The following is a 22958-nucleotide window of genomic DNA, read 5'->3' on the forward strand; positions in this document are numbered from 1 at the left end:
GCACAGTCCTCTCAGCCAATCATCTGAGTCCTCTCACGGCCTGGGAATGCTGCACAGTCCCCTCAGCCAATCATCTGAGTCCTCTCACGGGCAGTGACAAACTCCACTACCACCCCAAGATGCACGGCCACACACAGCAGCTGTGCTGATGGAGCCTGGGCGGCAGAGTGCTTGGTGTAAGATGCGCTTGTGTGTGTGCATGCAAGTTTGCAGATACGCGAGTGTGTGTGTGTGTGTGTGTGTGTGTGTATGTGTTCATGCGCGTGAGAACACTATGTGTGCATGTGTCTGTGTGTGTGTACGTGTGCGTGTATGTGTGTGCATGCTGTGTGTATGTTTACACGTGTGTGAGAACAGTATGCGCGTATGTGTGTGCGTGTATGAGTGTGTATATGTGTGTGTATATGTGTGTGTATATGTGTGTGTGTGTGTGTGTGTGTGTGTGTGTGTGTGTGTGTGTGTGTGTGTGTGTGTGTGTGTGTGGCGTGTATGTGTGTGTATATGAGTGTGTATATGTGTGTGTGTGTGCGTGTATGTGTGTGTATGCTGTGTGTATGTTTACACGTGTGTGAGAACAGTATGTGTGTGTGTGTGTGTGTGTGTGCGTGTATGTGTGTGTGTGTATGCGTGTGTGTGTGTATGTGTGTGTGTGTATGCGTGTGCATGTGCGTGCGTGCGTGCGTAGCTGCCAATACCCCCTCTCCCACAGTCAGCGCTCTCTCTCTCGGGGCCCTGGGTACAGGCCGTTAGTGCCCGCTCAGCACACTGCTGCCAGACAACCTTAAGCCCCCATCGCCATCTTCCCCATGACTCTGCAGAAAGCAGCCATGTTGCGTCTGTCTGAGGGAGGAACAGCACTTCCTCTGATCGATACCTTGTGGCCACGGTGCGGAGGGCCCAGTCTACAGGTGAGTGAGGTGGCCTCTCCCCACCATAACCACCGGGAGCTCTCTGCCCAGGCCATACAAAACATCTTCACAATGTTGCTGCCATGTAGTGGCAATGTTATAATGCTGACAAGACATTCCACTAACGGTGTGAGGACATTTTGTGTTAGGAGGGCTTGCGCTCTCCCCCATAACCACACCATACTGACGAGTCACTGGGTCACAGCCCGGGGGTCACGCACCCAGCTTCCAATGTTCATCAGCCAATAACAGCAGCCCGTACAGGCCTCTGTGAGGCCTAAAATGGCGGACGTGGCGCACGGCGGGTTTTTCCACCCGCCTCTTTTGTCTGCGTGTGGTTTTACGTGTGCAGGTGCTCGAGCGCTGGGCTTAGCTCTGTGCTGCACTGTGCGCTCTGCCCCGCTCCGCAGTCAGCGGGGTGTCAGCGGTGTGTCAGCGGTGTGTCAGCGGTGAGTCAGCGGTGTGTCAGCGGTGTGTCAGCGGTGTGTCAGCGGTGCTTCAGCGGTGCGTCAGCGGAGCGTCAGCGGTGTCTCAGCGGCGTGTCAGCGGCGTGTCAGCGGCGTGTCAGCGGCGTGTCAGCGGCGTGTCAGCGGCCCTGCGGCGCCGTGCAGAGCAGCTGAACCCTGACCCCGCAGCGAGGCGCGAGCAGCCCCAGCTTGTTTACGCTCCTCACACTGCATTATGGTGACGGAGCAGATGCCCTGGCTCGGAGCGTATGCTTCTTAAAGCAGCGAGGGCGGCGGGAGTTAAGCGCTACGCGGGCCTCCCGGGGACCGGCGCCAGCTGCTCCTGTTCCAGAACCTTCTCCCCGAACTACACCTCTCCTGCCTCTGCAGGCAGCGCGCCCACTCAGCGCGGGCAGGCACTCGGGTGTGAACGCGGGGTCTCTGAGCCGGAGGGACCGAGGAGAACGTGCTTCTGCTCTAGCTGTGGATGGAGGGGCGAGCGGATAAGCGCAACTGGGGATGGAGGGATGAATGGATACGGAAGAAGGATGGACACGCACAACTTGTGGATGGAGGGATGAATGGACACACACAGTGGTGGATGGAGGGATGAATGGGCACATACAGCCGTTAATGGAGGGATGAATGGACACACAGCGGTGGATGGAGGGATGAATGGGCACATACAGCCGTGAATGGAGGGATGAATGGACACACAGCGGTGGATGGAGGGATGAATGGGCACATACAGCCGTGAATGGAGGGATGAATGGACACACACAGCCGTGGATGGAAGGATGAATGGATACACAGCCATGGATAGAGGGATGAATGGATACACAGCCGTGGATGGAGGGATGAATGGATACACAGCCACGGATAGAGGGATGAATGGATAGGTACATACAGGCGTGGACAGAGGGAGGAATGGATACAGATGGAGGGCTGAGGGAAGGTGCTCTGTGTGAAACAGTAATTAAGGCAGGCCTGCCCCACCGTGTGTGAAAGGTCACAGTGCGTGACAGTGGCAGGGCAGAGTGACCTGCTGACACACACACAGCACAGACCGACAGGGTAATTATGTACATCCTGTGTGATGTTGGCCCATACAGACTGGGCATAGCACACACACAGCATTGAGACAATGCAGGCAGGCAGGGCGACAGGGTAATTATGTACATCCTGTGTGATGTTGGCCCATGCGGGCTGGGCAGAGAGTGACCTGCTAGCACACACAGCAGTGTGAGAATGCAGGCAAGAGACAAGGTAATTATGTACATCCTGTGTGATGTTGGCCCATGCGGGCTGGGCATAGCACACACACAGCATTGAGACAATGCAGGCAGGCAGGGCGACAGGGTAATTATGTACATCCTGTGTGATGAACCACGCAGGCTGGGCAGGGACAGGTGATTAACCAGGAGCCGACCTGCGCACCGATCCCCGACCAATCGGGGCTGACAACTCCCCGATAGGCTGGCATGCACCACACATGAGAAAAGGGGAGAGATTACGGTTATTGATAAAATATTATGATAACAAATAATAGTCACAGTGCTAGTCACTGTGTGTGTGTGTGCGTGTGTGTGTGCGAGAGCACTGTGACCGTGTGTGTGTGTGTGTGTGTGTGTGTATGCGAGAGCACCTTATTCCAGTCAGATTTTTTCTAAGTTCCATTGGGTTGAGCCCGAACAGCAGGGGATGTTTCTAGAAGAACAGGACATCTGTTCAGAAGAGCGTCATCAGCAGCCGGTGTACACAAACGCAACCCACAGTCCCCCACTCCCAAACCCAGCACCCAGAGCCCTGCCCAGAGACCCAATGCAGGTGGAGCAGCCCTACAGCTGGGTGTCTTTGAGCTCAACGGGACATTACACCAAGACGCACACCCATAGACAGACTTGCAGGGAAGAGCCACAATCTGGAGATCAGCCCCGAGTTGGGAAAAGTAACCGTGGCGATTACACTTAATGTTGATCTTAAACGGTGTGCCACAGCACTCTGGAGTGCCATCAGGCAAGCACGGGCGCGTCAGGCAAAACACCATTTTAAAATAGTTCAAAAGCAAAAATGAGGGTGTCTCGGTGGCGCAGCCTGTAGAGCACTGACCGCATGCTCATTGCGAGCCGCGACATCGGCGGTTCGAATCCGACCGTCTGACAATTTGTCGCATGTCTTTCCCTCTCTCTCGCTCCCATTCTTCCTGTCTCTATATACTGTCCAATAAAGCTGAAAAAGGCCTAAAAAATATCTTTAAAAAAAAAAGCTAAAATGAAATGAAAAAAATTAAGAACAAATCCCATTTACATTATAATGAATGTCATTAATGAATGCCATTTTCACACATCGCATTACACTGGTAATTACAGCAAACCTGAGTCTGACCAGAGTGGGAAAAATTCATTTTTGATGCTCATTCCTGCTCTCGCTGAGAGATGCTGCACACTAGCTCCAGGTGTTTCAGTGTCCCTTTCAATGCAAGTCACTCGTAACAATATGATAAAAATACAAAGTCAATCACCCTTTCCCCACAGGAAGATGTTGTCACAATCATTTTTTCTCCATCTAATGTCTCCCCGTGAGCCAAACGACTTGTGTAACTTGTGTTATTATGACAATACAGGAATACTTTCAGGGACAGTTTGCCTCACTGGCAAGTCACTCTCACACGCTTAGTGAAGGAGCCGCATTCAGGGGCCCTACTGTGCAGCCTCTGGCTCCAAACTGTACAACATAGGCACACAAAAACGCTTTTCACTTGTCCACGTATAGTCAAAGGGTGACGTAACGGGCACCGCAAGTCTACGGTCAGCCCGGTAACACAGCTCCCTCCATAGACCTCAGAGCAGCTCTGCACCGGGCTAAAGAACGTTCACGCCTGTTTTCCGTTCTGGTTCCTCAGTGGTGGAATGACTTGCCTACCACTGTCAGAACAGCAGAATCCCTCCCCCAATTTGACGCAGACTCAAAACCCACCTTTTCAAACTCTACCTTAGTCCTCCCTCCCGATTTCCCCTGCTCCTCCTTTCTGATATCCCTATCCTTGTCTAACCCCCCCCCAAAAAAATAAAATAAAAATGCACTTGAGATGACAACTATGTTTAGAACAGCATTTCATGTGTATTTTGCTAGTTGTGGATGTGATGCTTTGACTTATGGTAGAACTTATGCACTTGTAAATCGCTTTGGATTAAAAGCGTCTGCCAAATGACTAAAATGTAAAACATAAAGAAAAGAGCGGATGTGTATCACAGTTTTAGACCACCACCGGTCAAACAGGCACCCTTTACAAATACCACACCGTGCCTGCGGATGACCCGAAGACAACAGAAAACAACGAGCTTCCGAAAGAATAAGAACTCTTTTAATCTCTGCTTTTTATTATGTTCCACAATGAAATGTCAAAGAAATATGATGGATTTCGCCAAGGCTCAGGATGAAATCCACAGAGCGTCCATTATTTTCTCCTATAGTCATCCATTTCCTGAGGCAGCCATCTTACATCTGCTACACTTACAGTGAGTTACTATTAAAACCATTAAACTAATGAACACAATTAATTAACGCGATGACCAGGCATGTGTTTAAATGCCGTATCCTACCCTGAGATTAATAGTTAATGTGATATAAAACAAACAGACCTACGAGTTCACATTTACAGCTTAAATCCATCCGATGCGTTCATTTGGCACACTGAAGAAAAAAGGCTACTCTGATTTAAATCATAATTAATGACATAAGGCGGCTTTCTTTTCCACGCGAGCGCTTAAAAAAAGCAATTAATAATACATTAAATATACATTTGCGTGGCAGTAATCGGGACGGAAGTCTGCGATTTGCGGTGAGTGTGGTGAACGTATCGTCGTGGTTCAGAAGATGCAGCGGTTGAGAAATGGTTACCCGTTTCTTAGCTCAGCGGGTAAATCGATGAGGCGTTCAAACGAGGTGCAAGACGCGACGGTTCTTGTCTTTCACTTCAGTCTCTGCTCCGGTAAACTTTTCACCAAAGCCAATAAACGGAAAGCAATTGGTATTTATTTACACCAAGGGCACAGAATGTTTGACTGGAGGTCAATTGGAATAAAAGGCCCGGTTTGCACGGAAACTTACAGAACTGTCCAAATTCCCCTGGCTGCTGACAGCCACTCGGAGCGAAAGGTAACGTCTCAGAGCTGCGATCGTTAACATGGACAGCGGCGGCTGTGTTTGCTGACCTGTGGCACGATTTCCGATAACGTCGATATCCTAAATCCACACGCTGCGCCTCTGCTAACAGGAAGAAGGGAGGGGAGAAAGAGGCAAGGAGAGGAAGGAGGACAACAGCGAGAACTTTCGGGTACTGGTCCCACCCCTCCAGCCTCTTCATCAGGCCTGTTCGGCTGAGTGTTAACATTCATCTGAAAGAAGCCTAACAAAATTACATTTTAATAAAGGTCTGCTGGCTTTATGGATTTCCAATAATCCCATAAATCCTGTTTTTCGGTTCCTCAGCGAGGGTCCGGGAGGAAGGCCCTCCCGAACTCTCCCCCCTCGCCCAGCACACGCCCTGGCTCCGTCAGGGGGGCTGACATGGCTCAGGACTACGGACAGGGGAGGCCCAGGGACCTCATTACCCTGCTCTGGGGTTCCCCCTCCAACGCTCCGGTGTGCCTGCGTGAACTGCTACCACTGGAGCACAACTACAGTCCCTACAGCCGGTGCAGTAAGGCAGGGTGTGTGTGTGTGTGTGTGTGCGCGCGCATGTGTCTCACTCATTAATAAACACAGAGGGCTTTCTGAGCATGTGAAACATTGCTCTCTCTTCCCCCCCCCCCCACAGATCAGCCCTATGCAGATCAATGGTCAGTGATTATTCCATTTGTTTGGCCCGCTATAAATTAAGGCTATTAAAACCGAGGGGAGCATCGATCCCCCTCCCCCCGTCGCCGACGGAGACCTCACTGGCAGAGCTGGCCCCGTTCCGCTAACGCTCCATCACCCCCCCGCCGGCCAACCGGGTGCCTGCGCGCCCGCATTCCGCACAGCGCGCAGCCAATAGGGGCCCGCCGCCACGGTTCAGCGGTTTCGCCTCCTCAGCCACGAGAGGCAATCTGGCAGCTCTCCATCGCTGCTGCGAAAAGATGAAATTACTGAGCTTGAAATGGATAAAACAAGCCCGTTTTACTTTTCGTATTTTTAATGGAATGGAAATTTTTTGAAATGAGCGTGAAATGTCGTTTTATCATCGGTATAGTGCTGGTAAGCCACTTCTTGGTTTCGATTAAAAAAAAAGACACAGGGCCAGTTTTTCCAAGCTTAATCAGCGTCTGTGAAACCAGCTCCTATTTTTTGACAGACGGGGGGTCCAAATCGCCCATTTCCCTTTGCCGGTTTGAGAGCAAACGATTCAGAGCGTTGCCATTGGAGACAAACGCTCCCATATCAGAGGCCAGTGAGGTGGGCGCACACACACACACACACACACACACACACGTATATATATACACACACACACACACACGCACACACACACACACAGACACGCATACAAACACACACACACATATGCACACAGACGCGCACACAAGCAACACACACACACACACACACACACGCACACACGCACACACGCACACACGCACACACGCACACACGCACACACGCACACACGCACACACGCACACACGCACACACGCACACACGCCACACGCGCACACACACACACACACACACACACACACACACACGGCCCAGCCCGATCACTTCCCCTCACCTCCAGGCAGAAGAAGTGTACGACTGAAGTGTACGAGTGGTAATAGTGAGAGAAGGGGAGGGACACGCCTGTGTTCTTCACGCTGACGCAGTGCTTCTGCTGAGGGGTCAGGGACGCCATGATCGATTTCATTTCCCCTGCCCACGCTCGTTAAAGGCACAACTCTCTTAACGGCCTTTGCATGTGAAAACGCCCTGATCGAGCCTTCAACCTCTTCCTGTAACGACCTTCTTGGCTGTTCGTGGAATTCAGTTCAACATGGTTGCTCATCGCAGAGAGAAGAAAAAAGCAGAGGCAGAAGTTTGCATCTTCATGTAAAAGTACTTTTATGATAAAATGGTTAAATTATGTTTTTGGGCCAAGGCTATCTTTAAAGCGCACACGGATCATTCATTCAGGCAAAAATGAAAATGAGGAACAGTATTTCTCAATCCCTGGTCAAAATAACATTACCACGTGACCAAGCAGGAACTCCTACCAGACTGAGACTGGGGCTTGAACATTGCAAACATGCCCTAAAAATCCAAATTATCGAATTTGCACCGACTATTACATAAAGATACAGCTGGTGGGCCATTCTGGTAGCACTTAGGAAGGAATTAATGACCTGAAGGGGAACAGGAGGCAATTTGGAAGCTAATTAACGTATTAAACCAGCTACGGAAACATTTCTAGGTCATGCAAAATGTTTACACCTTTAAGCAGAATTGGTTTGTTTCTGGGATGGCTCCAAAGAATAGGGTATACTGATTCTGAATTCAGCTTCCTTGAGAGTTGGGCTCTAAAAATGCACCTCTGGTATCGGGGGAGGGTGTCTAAACAGCACATCCTTAAAATAGATGGAAACGTCAATAGATTAAAAGAAAGAACCATACATAAAAACTTTTCCCAAACTAACACTGCAAACCTGCATATCGAACTTACATGCGACAGCATATTACTGGAGCATTGTTAGCTATGTTTAAGACCCAGCGTCACCTTCTATTAAATATTAAATATGGTAAATATTACCATTAACAAAAAACAACAAAACAATTACAGTCCAAAAATAACGAAAGCATCCGCTTCCGTTGTACGAACGGTCGAAAACACGGCTGAGACAATGGACTGGCCCAGTAGACGCATGGTTGGCAGAAGATATAACGGGAAAAGTGAAGTGAGAAAGAAAATAAGAGGAAAGTGATTATCGTGACTGAATGAGGATTGCAGAATGACTCACTGTTGTGCTTCCATTTTGGATAGAGCGAACATGTATAAAAGTTTATTGTTTAGCTAAGCTTGACAGAAATGAATAGTATGTTTGCCCACTGCACGAAAGCGTGGGCGTCAGTTGTCAAATACAGCAACTCAGACCACAATATCCCTACTGCTAATCTGAATGTCAATGAAGTGACGGGGAATATGCACCGCGCTGGGCCGAGAGTCACGTGTGGTCTTCAGCAGGTGGAAGAGCAATCGATTACCTGGCGCGGCTAAAATATGACGTGCGTGTTATCGATCGTAGTTTGCCAAGGTAATTGGTCGCAAGACATGACAGCAATTAGGCTTTAAATAAACAATGAGTGCTCCCGTGCGTATTTAAGACGGCTAACGGCTAACGCTGCCACAACAGCAGGCGAAGCGCTACCTCTTCCGCGAGAGCTGAGCTCTGCGGCGCGGCTAGCTGGCCATTACTCCCAGCGTCGCGTCATTTACAGCCCGCCCTGTCGTTCCCGCTCAGCGGCAGCCAATGAAACGCCGCGGTACGCTCGCCGGCGCAGAGGTGCCCCCCGCTGCGGCCTGCTGCTGGCGGTGAGACCGCTTCACATTTCCGTACCGCTCGTTTTTAAAGCCGAACAGCAGTGGAGACGGTGACGGCCGGGTCCCGCGGGGGGGGAGAAGACGACACCTTTCCCGAGTTTGCTGACTTCAGCCCGAGGGAATGCGGCTTTCCGGCGGCATCCGCTCGGCCGCTTACCGATGCGCAACGACATGTCAACCGGAGGACGACTCCGACAAAGGCTCTTCAGCAGCCAGAGAGGGGCACGTTTCCTAAACTACTCTCGCTCTCCAGCCGCCGCTACTACACGCAGGGCCGCCATTTCAAATAATCAGCCAAGAGGTCCGTGCTCCCCCATGAAACATTAATGCAGTGTCACACGCTTACGCTTGATGAGGTCAAGTACGAGCAATATACATAAACTGACAGATCAATATGACAGACTGGTAAAGGAGAGAAACTCGATTACGAAGGCTTCCCGCTGTTCGGAGAAGCAGTCACCGCTCCGCCGCTGGGAGGTGGGTTAGACCGGGTGGGCGTCCTTGGTGAGGATTACTCATTTGTTCTCCCAAACGCGGCACAAGGATTCTAATTTAAACTGTGATCAAGCGACGATGCCTCCCTTTTGTTTGCTTCGATGACACCGGGCGCAGAACTCGAAACTTCAGGAGCCGAGGCGATGCCAGTCCTCGCGCAGCACGAGAGAGGCACAGAGCATCTGTTCGCCAAACAAGTTCATTAGTCAACGCCGTGTCATCGCCGCCCAGAAGGGCCTTTCACAAACGGAGAAGCGCCACAGAACTCAGGCTCCGAAAAGATTCGGGACGCCGTGGAGGCGGTTCTGGCAGTTCTGGCAGTTAAGTCTCAGAGAACACGCGTGTGGTTTTTGTTGTCGAACGCCAGGTTTAGATTTTCAATGAACGGATCCTGACACCGAGGCAACTCTCTGACTCGGTCAAAGGCAGGTCAGACCTGCCGTGGCGTTCATGTTTTCTGCGGAGTGTGAAAGCCAGCAGACCTGTGAAAGCCAGTTTATGCTGAGAAAACACCGTCTCGGGCAGAGGAAAGCTGGAGACACGCGGTTTGCCCTAGTTTCTCTACACAAGCGTCGAATGAAGGACGGGCATGCATATATTCATCCAGCCTGCAACATGACAAGGCACCAGGGCCTGCACTACACTAAAATATGATGGCAAATGTTAGCTTGGCTGCACACTGGAGATTCTTCCACAACATGTCTAAATTAAAACGGAGTATAAAATAAGCCTATAAACATAAGCTTAAAAATTAAATTTAAAGGATAAATTTCGTTTTTCCCACCCCACTATTTTCACCACGATAATGATAATAATGTTTCTTTCTTTGTGGAGCTTTGGCGGCCCTAAGTAAACACCCCACTCTGCTCTGCAATGCAGTCTAATGGAGCCATGCAAACGAGCCGTCAAACACCGATAAAATATCCTCCCTCAAAACACTGAGAGCATAGCATGAAGGGGCATTGAGTTACTCAGTTCTCCATCAGTGCCTTACCAAGCGTTGGGTCTTTCAGTCGACAGACTACTTCTGTAGTGGAAGCACACGTTGTTCTCACTCAGCGAGAACTATATTAAAAAGAGAGCGTGCGATGCTAGCAAGGATGTTCCTGTTGTGAACAACTCTACCAACACGCCACGCTGTGTGCAAGGATACAGCCAGCCTCAGTGCAATAAAGGAAGTGTTCCTAAGGTACAAAAAAGTATCAAAAAGTAACATAATTACTAAAAGCTGGAACAATAACTGCTCACAGTTATCTATTAAACACATCTTTACATGTTAATCTATTTATTTAGTGGGAAATAGTTGGTAAATGTCAGGCTTCACCATGATGGATTAGGATTTAGATTCTTGGCAATATCACAAATTGCTACTATACGATTAAAAAAAAGATCCGATATAGTAAGAAACAATAAAAATATACACTCACTGAACACTTTAATCGGAACACCAGCTACTTATTGATGCAAATATCGAATCAGCCAATCGCGTGGCAGGAGTGCAATGCATAAAATCGTGCAGATACCAGAAGCTTCAGTTAATGAGTCAATGTTCACATCATCCATCATAAAAACATGTTGTTCATGAGAGAAGTCAGTGGAGAAGAGCTGACAGGAAGGTGTCAGTAACGCAAATAACCACACATTACAACAGTGGTATGCAGAAGAGCATCTCTGAACACACAACACATCAAACCTCTAAGTGGATAGGCTACAGTAGCAGAAGAAAAAAGTTTAATAAATACCCAATAAAGTGCTCACTGAGTGTATATGATCCACCTAACACAATCCTGCTACAATGTGTATACCAAAAGGAGGCAGACAATGCTAAAATGTATTAATGTTACGTTTAAGGAAAGATTATATGGTCGGAAATGTAAACAACGATGTAGGCAAAAGGATCAATCTTTGCACGTTGTACGGATTGGATGGGATTGTCGCCCTTTGAATACGGATCCCTGCATTGTCATACCCCTAGAGGGAAACCGCACTTAGAAGGCATTTCAGGCGTGGACCCATTAGAGTGATTATCGTGGTGAGCAAAACTCCATTAAAAAGATGCGACAAATTAATTATCAATACCAATCAGCATGGTGGAAATATTTCAGCAGAATGGGTCCAAATAGAAAAAAAACGACATTATTCTTCAATATCGCTACAAGACCGAGCCAGCGGCACATACAGCGTGAATGAAACACCTTCGAGGTAGCCAAGGTAATCACGAGGATCTCCACTTTCATAAAAACAGAACCTCAGAAACGATGTGAAGTTCTGTCTGCGCTCCTTCCCTTACAAGTGCACGGGTACACGTGACTGTGTCTGCGGAGGATCAAAGAGAGTCCAAATCTGCAGAGGATGAAAGAGAGCCCATTCAAAACCGGCTTCTTAATGCACGACCCCGGTGTCTTCAACAATTTAACACCCGGGTCTGAAATGTAAAAAGCCTGAGTCGAGCCGGGATAAAAGCTTCTCCCAGCCGGGTCTGCAGCAGCAGTGTTGAGGAGGTGTGCAGGAGACCTCAGGAGTACGGTGTGGCCGGCAGCCCTGAGGCGCTCCTGGAGGCCGCAGGAGGGGCCAGGCGTGACTGTGGGAAGGGCCAGGCGTGACTGTGGGAAGGGCCAGGCGTGACTGTGGGAGGGGCCAGGCGTGACTGTGGGAAGGGCCAGGCGTGACTGTGGGAAGGGCCAGGCGTGACTGTGGGAAGGGCCAGGCGTGACTGTGGGAAGGAGCCAGGCGTGACTGTGGGAAGGGCCAGGCGTGACTGTGGGAAGGGCCAGGCGTGACTGTGGGAAGGGCCAGGCGTGACTGTGGGAAGGGCCAGGCGTGACTGTGGGAAGGGCCATGGATTGGTGTGGGAGTGGCCGAGTGTGGAAGTGGGAGGGGCAGCACATTTCCTTTCACGCCCTGGTGATGCTCCAGGCAGGAGCTGTGCTCTCCCCTCAGGTCCAAGACCAACTGTTGAGGCCAGTCCAATACAAGACCATAATCCAGGGCCACTGAGGGCTTTTTAGGCAAGGTAAAACACAAGTTTGAGCAAAACCAAAAAATGTAATAAGCAGGTTTATTATAATAAAGGATAAAAAAGCATCTCTCTCTATTCAGTACTGAAGTAGAAGCACTGAAGGCCTTATCAAACACACTCCAGCACACAGCATAGCACCCAGGAGGGAAAATCAATACGGACAGGAGACAGTCACAGTGAAAGGATTCCCTTTGTGCAACATTTAGTACAGGACACCGTGCCTTCACCACTGGGGTCACTCTTTACAAAAATAGCAAACTCTTCAAAAAAGGCTTTCCAAAATTTTGATGAAAGATGGAACACATGCTCCTACAGCACTGATGTTTAATGGTGCTGGTGAATGACAGGGAGGAAGCCTGCAGTCATCACCTTTAACAAGACTATCAGAGTGAGTGTGTGTGTGTGTGTGTGTGTGTGTGTGTGTGTGTGTGTGTGTGTGTGTGTGTGTGTGTGCACGAGAGTGTGAGAGTGTGAGTGTGAGAGTGTGAGTGTGTGTGAGAGTGTGAGTGTGAGTGTGAGTGTGAATGTGTGTGTGTGTGTGTGTGTGTGTGTGAATGTGTGTGTGTGCGCGAGAGTGTGAGTGTGTGTGTGTGCGCGAGAGTGTGAGTGCGAGTGTGTGAGTGTGTGTGTGTGTGTGTGCGCGAGAGTGTGAGTGCGAGTGTGTGAGTGTGAATGTGTGTGTGTGTGTGTGTGTGTGTGTGTGTGTGAGAGTGAGTGTGAATGTGTGTGTGTGTGTGTGTGTGTGTGTGTGTGTGTGTGTGTGTGCGAGAGTGTGAGAGTGAGTGTGAATGTGTGTGTGTGTGTATGTGTGTGTGTGCGCGAGAGTGTGAGAGTGTGAGAGTGAGTGTGAATGTGTGTGTGTGTGTTAATGCTGTCATGTGAATGACAAGCCGCGAGTCCTCACCTTTAACAAGAATATCAGAGGGAGTATGTGTGTGAGAGAGTATGAATGAGTGAGTGCGTATATGTGAGTGAATGTGCGTGAGTGTGTTTGTGTGTGCGTATGAATGAGTGAGTGAGTGTGTGAGAGTGAATGTGTGCAAGTGTGTTAGTGTGTGCGTGTGAGTGTGTGTGTAAGTATGAGTGAGTGTATGTGTGTGAGAGTGAGTGCATGTGTGTTTGAGTGATTGAGTAAAAGTGAATGAGAGAAGAAAGAGAAAGTATGAGTGTGTGTGTGTGTGTGTGTGTGTGTGTGTGTGTGAGTGTGTGTGTGTGTGTGTGTGTGTGTGTGGATGAGTGAGTGAGAGGAGAAAGAGAAAGAGAAAGAGAAAGAGAAAGAGAAAGAGAAAAAAGAAAAAGAAAGAGGAAAAAGAAAGAGTGTGACTGAAGTTCAGGGAGAGGTAGGGAGAGAGCCTGTTTGATGCACTGTACCTGCTGAGATCACTGAAAGATGGGTTATTCACATAACTTATTTAGCCCTTATTCCAGAGTGGCATTAGAGACTGACTTTGGGGGCAGCAGACTGAAAGCACACTCACCCACCTTCCCTGCCTCAGCCCCGGGGCAGTCCTGGCCTGGCAGGTGTAAACAACATAAACAAGGTTATACCGCCCACATCCTGTACCAGCCATCCGTGTCGTATTAGTGCTCGACAGGAAAGACGCCAGGAAGCTCAACTGCATGAAGAGCAGGGCAGGAAGTAAGCTCCAACACCCTGTCAAATCCAGTTTCCCGCATCTACAAGCCACAATAAAAGACACACACCTACGTCTTCAGATTTATAAACAATATAACATGCTACTGACGTAAGGACCGTAATGTAACTTCTGAACACAAGGACTGGAGGTGTTGCAAGTCCTGTCAGTTCCACATACATATTCACTTCAAGGTCATTTCTGATTGGAAGCCCACTAAACGGTCCCTGATGCTGATTGGCTAAAGCACTCAAATGCCTTCGATAGATACTCAGCAGCCGGTATGGACTGCACCTTTAGTGGGCAATAATGCGGTAAAAACACAAAGTCAATCATTTTTTCACACAGGAGAATGCATCAGTGTTTTTTCTTCACCTAATGTCTCCCCATGAGCCGATTTACTTGTGTAACTTGTGTTATTATGACAATACAGGAATACTTTGTGGAAGAACCAGGGATGGTTTGCCTCACTGGCAAGTCACTCTCTCTCGCACGCTTAGTGAAGGAGCCGCATTCAGGGGCCCTACTGTGCAGCCTCTGGCTCCAAACTGTACAACATAGGGCAGCGGTAAACTAGACTTCTGTCGTTTCCCTAGGCAATGGATAGTCAGTGGGTGAAGTAACAGGCACCTGGTCCATATTTTGTCTAGAGCGGATGGAGAAGCCATGCAGAGACGGAGACGCATCATCTCCTCACAATCACCACGGCTACAGCAGGAGACAACTCCCCGGCAGGAGCAATGACCCTTCGATTGGTCCGCCTCCCCACCGCCAAGGCCCAATCCCACAGGCACGGGGCCCCGCAGGGCTGGCTGATTTCTCACACCGCGCATCACTCACACCAGCCAACAGGTAACCTCCGTCTGACGAGCTTCACCACCTCCGTAAGCGCGTGTGTTTCTAACACTGACGCACGAGGACACGCTACTGTAGCGGCCCAGCGCTAAACCTCCACCTGTGTCCACCTTCCACCAGCCCGGGCTCTTCCAAACACAACGCCCCAGCGCTTAACCTCCACCTGTGTCCACCTTCCACCACCCCGGGCTCTTCCTCACACAACGCCCCAGCGCTAAACCTCCACCTAACCCCACCTCCCACCAGCCCTGGCTCTTCCTCACACAAGGCCCCAGCGCTAAACCTCCACCTGTGTCCACCTTCCACCAGCCCGGGCTCTTCCTCACACAACACCCCAGTGCTAAACCTCCACCTGCGTCCACCTTCACCCAGCCCGGGCTCTTCCTCACGCAATGCCCCAGCGCTAAACCTCCACCTGTGTCCACCTTCCACCAGCCCAGGCTCTTCCTCACACAACGCCCCAGCGCTAAACCTCCACCTGCGTCCACCTTCACCCAGGCCCGAGTCTCCCAAACACAACGCCCCAGCGCTAAACCTCCACCTGTGTCCACCTTCCACCAGCCCGGGCTCTTCCTCACACAAGGCCCCAGCGCTAAACCTCCACCTGCGTCCACCTTCACCCAGCCCAGGCTCTTCCTCACACAACGCCCCAGCGCTAAACCTCCACCTGCGTCCACCTTCACCCAGCCCGGGCTCTTCCACACGCAACGCCCCAGCGCTAAACCTCCACCTGTGTCCACCTTCACCCAGCCCAGGCTCTTCCTCACACAACGCCCCAGCGCTAAACCTCCACCTGTGTCCACCTTCACCCAGCCCAGGCTCTTCCTCACACAACGCCCCAGCGCTAAACCTCCACCTGTGTCCACCTTCACCCAGCCCAGGCTCTTCCTCACACAACGCCCCAGCGCTAAACCTCCACCTGTGTCCACCTTCACCCAGCCCAGGCTCTTCCTCACACAACGCCCCAGCGCTAAACCTCCACCTGTGTCCACCTTCCACCAGCCCAGGCTCTTCCTCACACAACGCCCCAGCGCTAAACCTCCACCTGTGTCCACCTTCACCCAGCCCAGGCTCTTCCTCACACAACGCCCCAGCGCTAAACCTCCACCTGTGTCCACCTTCACCCAGCCCAGGCTCTTCCTCACACAACGCCCCAGCGCTAAACCTCCACCTGTGTCCACCTTCACCCAGCCCCAGGCTCCGTTCCCTGGCCTCCCGCTGTACCAGGCTGCTCGCGCGCAACCGGGGAGACCTCCGACACCTCCGCACAGTCTAATTTCTACTTACAACACGGGAGCGTTCTTTTTCACACGTCTAAATGCAACAGAACAAGTACAACCACGTCGAGGTTACCGGGAGAGGTGCAGTATTGTGACACTCTGTATTACTGCAGCGATATTTTCCCTGGACAGAACTGAGGAAACAATCAAAACCTGCAGCAAGGACCATAACACCTTCATAAGAGCGATGGCAGTTTTAATAAAGACAATGCCTCTTCTTGTCTCTGCTCTCAAGAGAAATTCCCACAATTCTTCCCACAAGGTACCGAACACTGCGAATGTGAGCGCTTCATCTAAAAATAAATAAATAAGACGCATATTCAAAAAGCTGAAATTCTCCCAGAATAACCTTAAAATAATGAATCCGTCAGTATTTTCAGGCATTACATTAAACTTTTATGATTATTGGAACATAAATTATTTAAAAAAAGAAGAGGAGTCTCATTCACTAGTTGGGAAAAACAGATTTGTATACGGATTAGATACTAATTCGATTTTTGGCAGCATTTCCTTTTGAAAGGCTCAATCGGTCAGTGCAGGGGCAAGATAGGTTTCTGGATTATTGTGCACTAGATAGCCACACCTTGAATAACCACGGAAGTAGTGCGATCTTTTAGATAACTTGGAGTAGCAGTTAACAAAGCGCTCATGTTCAATCAGTACGCAAATGAAATCCCAATAGGGGCTATTTGCAGTTTGCCCTTTGAGCTGCTTCTCCATTAAATCTAATGTGCTACTGCAGCTTTACCGCAGCATAATGGAGAAGTGCTGCTGCTTCACATAATAAAGACCTCACCATTTCCCACACTGCCTAAAAAAATAATTGGGCTTCCCTCATGGAGGTGAACAGCGAAGGCATAACTGATGTAAAGCCAACATTATGAAGAACACTCCTCTTCCACTGGGTTGTGAAGAAAACCTCTCTTCCACTGTGCCGTGAAGACAACTCCTCTTCCCCTGCACTGTCAAGAACACTCCTCTTCCACTGCATTGAGAAGAAAAGCTTTTTCCACTGCACATTACATTACATTACATTACGTGGCATTTAGCAGACGCTTCTCCAGAGCGACGTACATCCATCCATCCATCCATTATCTTAACCCACTTATCCTGGACAGGGTCGCAGGGGGGCTGGAGCCTATCCCAGCATACATTGGGCGAAAGGCAGGAATACACCCTGGACAGGTCGCCAGTCCATCGCAGGGCACACACACCATTCACTCACACACTCATACCTACGGGCAATTTAGACTTTCCAATCAGCCTAACCTGCATGTCTTTGGACGGTGGGAGGAAACCGGAGTACCCGGAGGAAACCCACGCAGACACGGGGAGAACATGCAAACTCCGCACAGAGAGGCCCCGGCCGACGGGGATTCGAACCCAGGACCTCCTTGCTGTGAGGCGGCAGTGCTACCCACTGCACCATCCGTGAGAATGGGCACCAGTAAAACTAATTTCAGCAGGTTTCACCCCAGTACTGGTAAACCACCTAGACATGCACAGATCCACTACAGACCCGGATGTGTTACTTAGATGGGCTCAGATTAAGAGTTCATGAGGCTGGTATCATTTGTGACATTTTGCGAATCAAGGCACTTCTGGTGACAACTGAGCACAAGAATGAAAGTAAATGATCCACAGCATGAAAGTCAACTGCACATACCCTCGTGTATCTCTTTGAAATTAAACCAATGAAAATTAAGTGCCAAACTGATTTTATACCTTCTCGCTGCGTCATGTTTAAAAAATTATAATTTATTTTCTCTACAAATAATTCAATTGTAATAAAAATGTATAATTGCAGTTGTTCAAAGAGAACTCGCATAATGTGAGATGAAACCACAATGAATGTTTCATACTCAATATGTTTTAAACAAGTCTGATATACTACATCAAATGGCATTTGTCAATAATGAAACAATATTCAGCTTAAGAATAAATTCCAACTGACATTGTGAGTTATTTATTGGGTAAGAAAAACCTGCAAGGGCCAGTTCTGTGGTACTCAATGATAAATTGTGAAAGCTACTAAGAGAACGCTACAAATCTTAAACAATGTGGGCGTTCATAGATGTTTGTGAGTAATGCAACTGCTCGCTTCCGTATTACAAAAAATGAAGCTGCCTCACGTACTCTGATTTCCTACCTCATGTCACATGTGATACCACTAAAAACTCCCACATCTAACTCCATTTTGTAGTTAATAATCCTGTTTCACAGCAATTACAAAGTAGGGATGGTAATATTCAATTATTTCGGATCACATGATGTGCTAGATTCCAAATTGATTGCTTGAATGGGGAAGAATCTATTTTTAGAACAAATCATGCCGAGAAAATTCACATGCGCATACCGCAGATCAATACCCAAGTTTTTCCATCATAATAAAGTCTTAATGCCTAGCCTATTGTGCCAATAAACTCAACAGCCACAGTATCATATATGACCCAAAATGAATGAACAAAATGAAGTTAACTCAACTCCTCCGCAAAACCAATATACAACAGCTTGGCTGAACACTCGATTCTGATTGGTCGGGACATGCACATTATTTTGCCATCTACCCCGCTCTCTGAAGTAGCACCTGCAAAAGTTCAATCACAGTTCTCAACAAATGCACATTGGTATAACTCAATAAATTAAGTGGAAACAATTTACAGTTAGCTAGCAAGCCAACACAGCTACAATATCATACTTGCAACAATGTCAACTTGATATCCATGCATGACGGTACAGTGGTTATCCTAGTTGGTGCATGTTTAGCCTCCATTTTGAATATAATGAAATAGTTGGCTAGCTAGCTGTCGGTGACAACAACCATGAGAGACAACTGAGAGAGAGACTAGAAAGATATGTTCATTGCTAAGTGGTTATGAGAGATATTTGCTATTACTTCGTTAATGTTTCCATTTTAGTGAAATTTCATGTTTTGATTACAATTATGCGGTCCGTTGCTAAGCCATGGTACAAGCAGGATAATGAGCATGGGGCTGGACCTTGTGCAGGCTGAATGCCCGTCGGGGAAATCTTAAATTTGCCTTGCCAATGTCCCTCAGCGCAGGGCATTTAAACTGCAAAACGCCCAACCCCTCAGACATTATCCCACTAGCACAGCTGTTTACCAACAAAAAGCACAATTCTAATGAAACTATATTTTCTTTTTTCTGCTCATATTCAATAAAGGAATATCCTCTATTTTAATGTGTCTCTTTCTTTACATACTGTAAATTAATAAATGGATTTAAAGTTTCAACACGTAGCAGTACATGCATAGCCTTCGGGAGAAAAAAAAAAAAAAACATTGAGTAGGCAGGTATCCGATGATTAATCGCTTCATCCGTTACCCGTCCCTATTACAAAGTGCTAAGGGTGCAATCCAGGTAGCAAAAAGAAACCCAGCAGCAGAGCCATCTTAGCAGATCCCAGGTCTGAGCGTGTACCAGACTGCCTCTGCAACCTGTTCGGCCTACGCAAGCGAGCGCCCGTCTTACACGGGCTGCGCGCAGCAGCGGGTTAGCCTCCCACCACAATCTGCAGGCCGTGAAGCAGGGTCCTCAGCTGCAGTCCGGCCCTGGGCTGCGCCGGGCCCCACCGAGCCAGGAGAAGACCGCCAGTTCCGTAGTTCACGGGCGGATAAAGGACACACGGGCGCGGCAATAGCGCGCCGCAACTTAGATCGGAGCTGGTCCTAAGCACAGACGACATAAGCAATGCCCCAGGGCCCCATCTGTCTGGAGGGGCAGCCGGGTCCACAAACGCCCGCATGCCTATAGGACATAACTCGTACGGGGAGCCTCCAAAGAACATTTGGCCAAGGGCCTCCAATAGTTTAAAAAAAATTATGAACTAATACATGGACAGCCTGAAGCCTTGTGCCTAAGGTACAGGAAGTACCTAGTTGCTACATGACTGGGAACGGAAAGGTTGGTGGTTCAAGCCCCAATGTAGCCAAGATAAGATCAGCACAGCTGTTTGGCCCTCGAGCAAGGCCTGCATTGCCCCCTAAATTGTCCCCTGCTGAATCTAATCAGCCGTAAGCCGTCTTGAATAAATAAAATGAATAAAAATAAAAAAAGATAATGATGAGTAAAAGTAAAGAGAAGGCCCCTCACCCTGTCTTTCATCCTCCAGCTCTGCGCCAGGGCCTTGGAGCCCTCGATCTTCTCCGAGTGCCGCTTCTTCATGAAGGCCAGCGGCAGGTTCCAGTCGCTCATGTCCGCCTCCTCCTCCTCCGCCAGGCCCACCACAGGGGAGTGGAGCAGCTCTGCGTCCATCTTCATCAGGGCCCTGAGGGGGACACAGGCCGGGCGGGGGTTACTGAGGCCCCGTGCAGGTCAAACTCACCCCCATCGCCCTCCGTCCCGGTCCAAACTCCCTCGCGGTCTAACTCTACTTCTGCAGACCAGTACTGTACTCGCACCTGTGGTAGTTTCCCCACGGTATCCACTGGCAACCAACCCACGGCAAACAGGTCTTCCTCCACAACGCCTACATGCTCCCTCTTCTGCTTCTCACATACTGAAAAGATCCACCATTAATCTGCACCTTTCTTTCATTCTGCCTTTCATTCCTTCACAATTGTGCTTGATATATAGTTGCACATAAAGGGAATAATTAACAATAATATGAGGGACATGACCACATTTTGAAGGAAGAGGTACAATGTTCTATGACATGTATAAGAACAAATTTGCAATTATGAGTTTTATAAACCAAGAGATCACACTATGGATTAGCAGTTACCCTGCGCTGCACAGCTGTCTATGCAATCATGCACCCGAGTCAGTCAGTCATTCATTTAGCAGATGCGCTTACGCACAGCAACTTACAATGAAATACGGCTTCCCTCCTGTTACAGACTGTACTATAGCTCTGATATGCTATAGCCTACTTCAACTTGAAAGTTACAAAGCTTGTAATACAGACTGGGTCATCACAATATCCAAGTCAAAAACTGCTTTTGGCTTTCAAGAGAGGGAAGCACAATACAACACATAATTATCATCAATGTGAAGTTGCTCATTAAATAAATTACCTCTATATACCCAAAAGCAAGGCGAGACAAATTTCCAATGGGTCAACTGAATATATAGTCGTATTCTTCAATGACAAGCCTGCCCCACGACTTACAGTACCGTATGATTAAATTAATCCATAACTGTTTGGTTAACTACTCCAGCATATCATCAAGTCCTTTCACTAGCTTTTCATGCATTTAGAGAGCTCTGCGTTTACCACCTACTAAATGTCTCACTTCCTGAAAGTTCATCCTTGTTTGCTGTCAATGTAGCTTCTTAGCAGAGTTTTCACCAAAGACAAGTGTAATTGTTGCCTAAAATAGTCAGGAGTGGTGGGTCTGGCGATGTGTTCTTCACTATTGGTCATTGAAGATCAAGGGAAGTGTAGTGGGTGTATGCAAAAAGAGTATCTACTGCACATGTCATGTCATTATAAACATGACAACTAGGCACATCTGTAACCATGCAGCCAAGTAATGGAGGGAAGCCTTTTCACGTTTTCTGACAGCATTTGGTACTAATGAGTGGTTTGGCTGAAGCAAGGATACAAGTGATGATCAGAATGATAAGAATAACTGTTCCGATTTTCTGCAACCGTGTGCTTTTCTGATGAATGTGAACTAAACTAACAACAAAAAGAATCAAAGTCACATTTGATGTAGATAGCATTTGTTTTGGCCAGCAGGATGAGCTCCCCTCCTGGTTCCTCCTGAAACTTCTGCCCTTGGGGGAGTTCAATGGAAGGCTTTTTTTTTTTTTTTCAGGCCTGGTCTGTCCCAATTTTCCCATTTCCTCTTTTTCAATAAAGTACCATATGACTGCGTCTATAAAAAGCACTATAAAAATAAACATTGCACTGAATTGAATACTTACATAGTACATATTATTAGGTTTGGTTCCTGTGCATAAAATGCCATTGACTGGTGACTCAAATATTTGTTTGTGTAAAAGTGCATGATATTTCAGTTCAGATGTTGTCATGTTAGTGTGTGTGGATCAATCATCTGATCGATTCATGTTCTCACCTTTGGTCTCCATCAGATACTGACCATAGGCATAGCAGTTCTTAATTTATTGCACAACCATTTTGAGGGGGGAATGTTTGGTGGGCTTAACTTAAAATACAGTGTTATTCTGGGCAGGCATTATATTTGCAAAGACAGAGTTATTAAAGTATTTTCTTTAAAAAACTGAATATTAAAAGCCTAACTGAACTGAGGCTAACTGAATCCCAAACTAAAGATTATTGCATCTTAAGCAGCAAATTGGTTTGCAAAACATCCTGGACAATTTTTGGTGTGGGATAACTGCTGAATTTTAATTGTCTTAATTTTTCAGCACAGTAAACTGACAAAAAATAAAGTCTTCTCTGGCGATGCATGTTTATGCAAATAATATCCTTTAATAATATATCATTTTACATGACATGGCTTAATATGAAGAATAACTATAATTATCTCCAAAATCAATTATTTTGCAGAAAATAGAGTATGTTTTAGTGTATTTATGATTTAAACTGCAGCAGGGCTTTACTGATATATAGAATTAACATACTTAGGCTATGCTATACTCATTGACTGACTGACTCATGACTGAGAAACGTTCGCAATAACTATGAAAGTGTCAAAAGATCTTGTGGACAATGTATAGTAGAATTATAAATATAATTAGGATAAATAATAATGATTATGTTAATTTCAACAAACACCTGTAGCAAAACACTAAAAATAGAAGATAAGAAAGAATAG

The 22958-nt window shown here is 48.0% G+C and overlaps 1 protein-coding gene across 2 annotated transcripts in view; it reads right to left on the reverse strand.

Annotated features, from left to right (window-relative positions):
* The window catches only part of rptor (regulatory associated protein of MTOR, complex 1), a 181595-nt gene that overhangs the window by 157180 nt on the left and 1457 nt on the right, over window positions 1-22958 (reverse strand). For both annotated transcript variants that reach the window (XM_061230924.1, XM_061230923.1), the window contains exon 2: window positions 20305-20479. In XM_061230924.1, the coding sequence (XP_061086908.1) occupies window positions 20305-20472 (168 nt within the window). In that variant the 5' untranslated portion in view covers window positions 20473-20479. The remainder of the gene's footprint in view (window positions 1-20304; window positions 20480-22958) is intronic.

The sequence above is a fragment of the Conger conger genome, chromosome 2 (genome assembly GCF_963514075.1).
Source record: "Conger conger chromosome 2, fConCon1.1, whole genome shotgun sequence".
Lineage (NCBI taxonomy): Eukaryota > Metazoa > Chordata > Actinopteri > Anguilliformes > Congridae > Conger > Conger conger.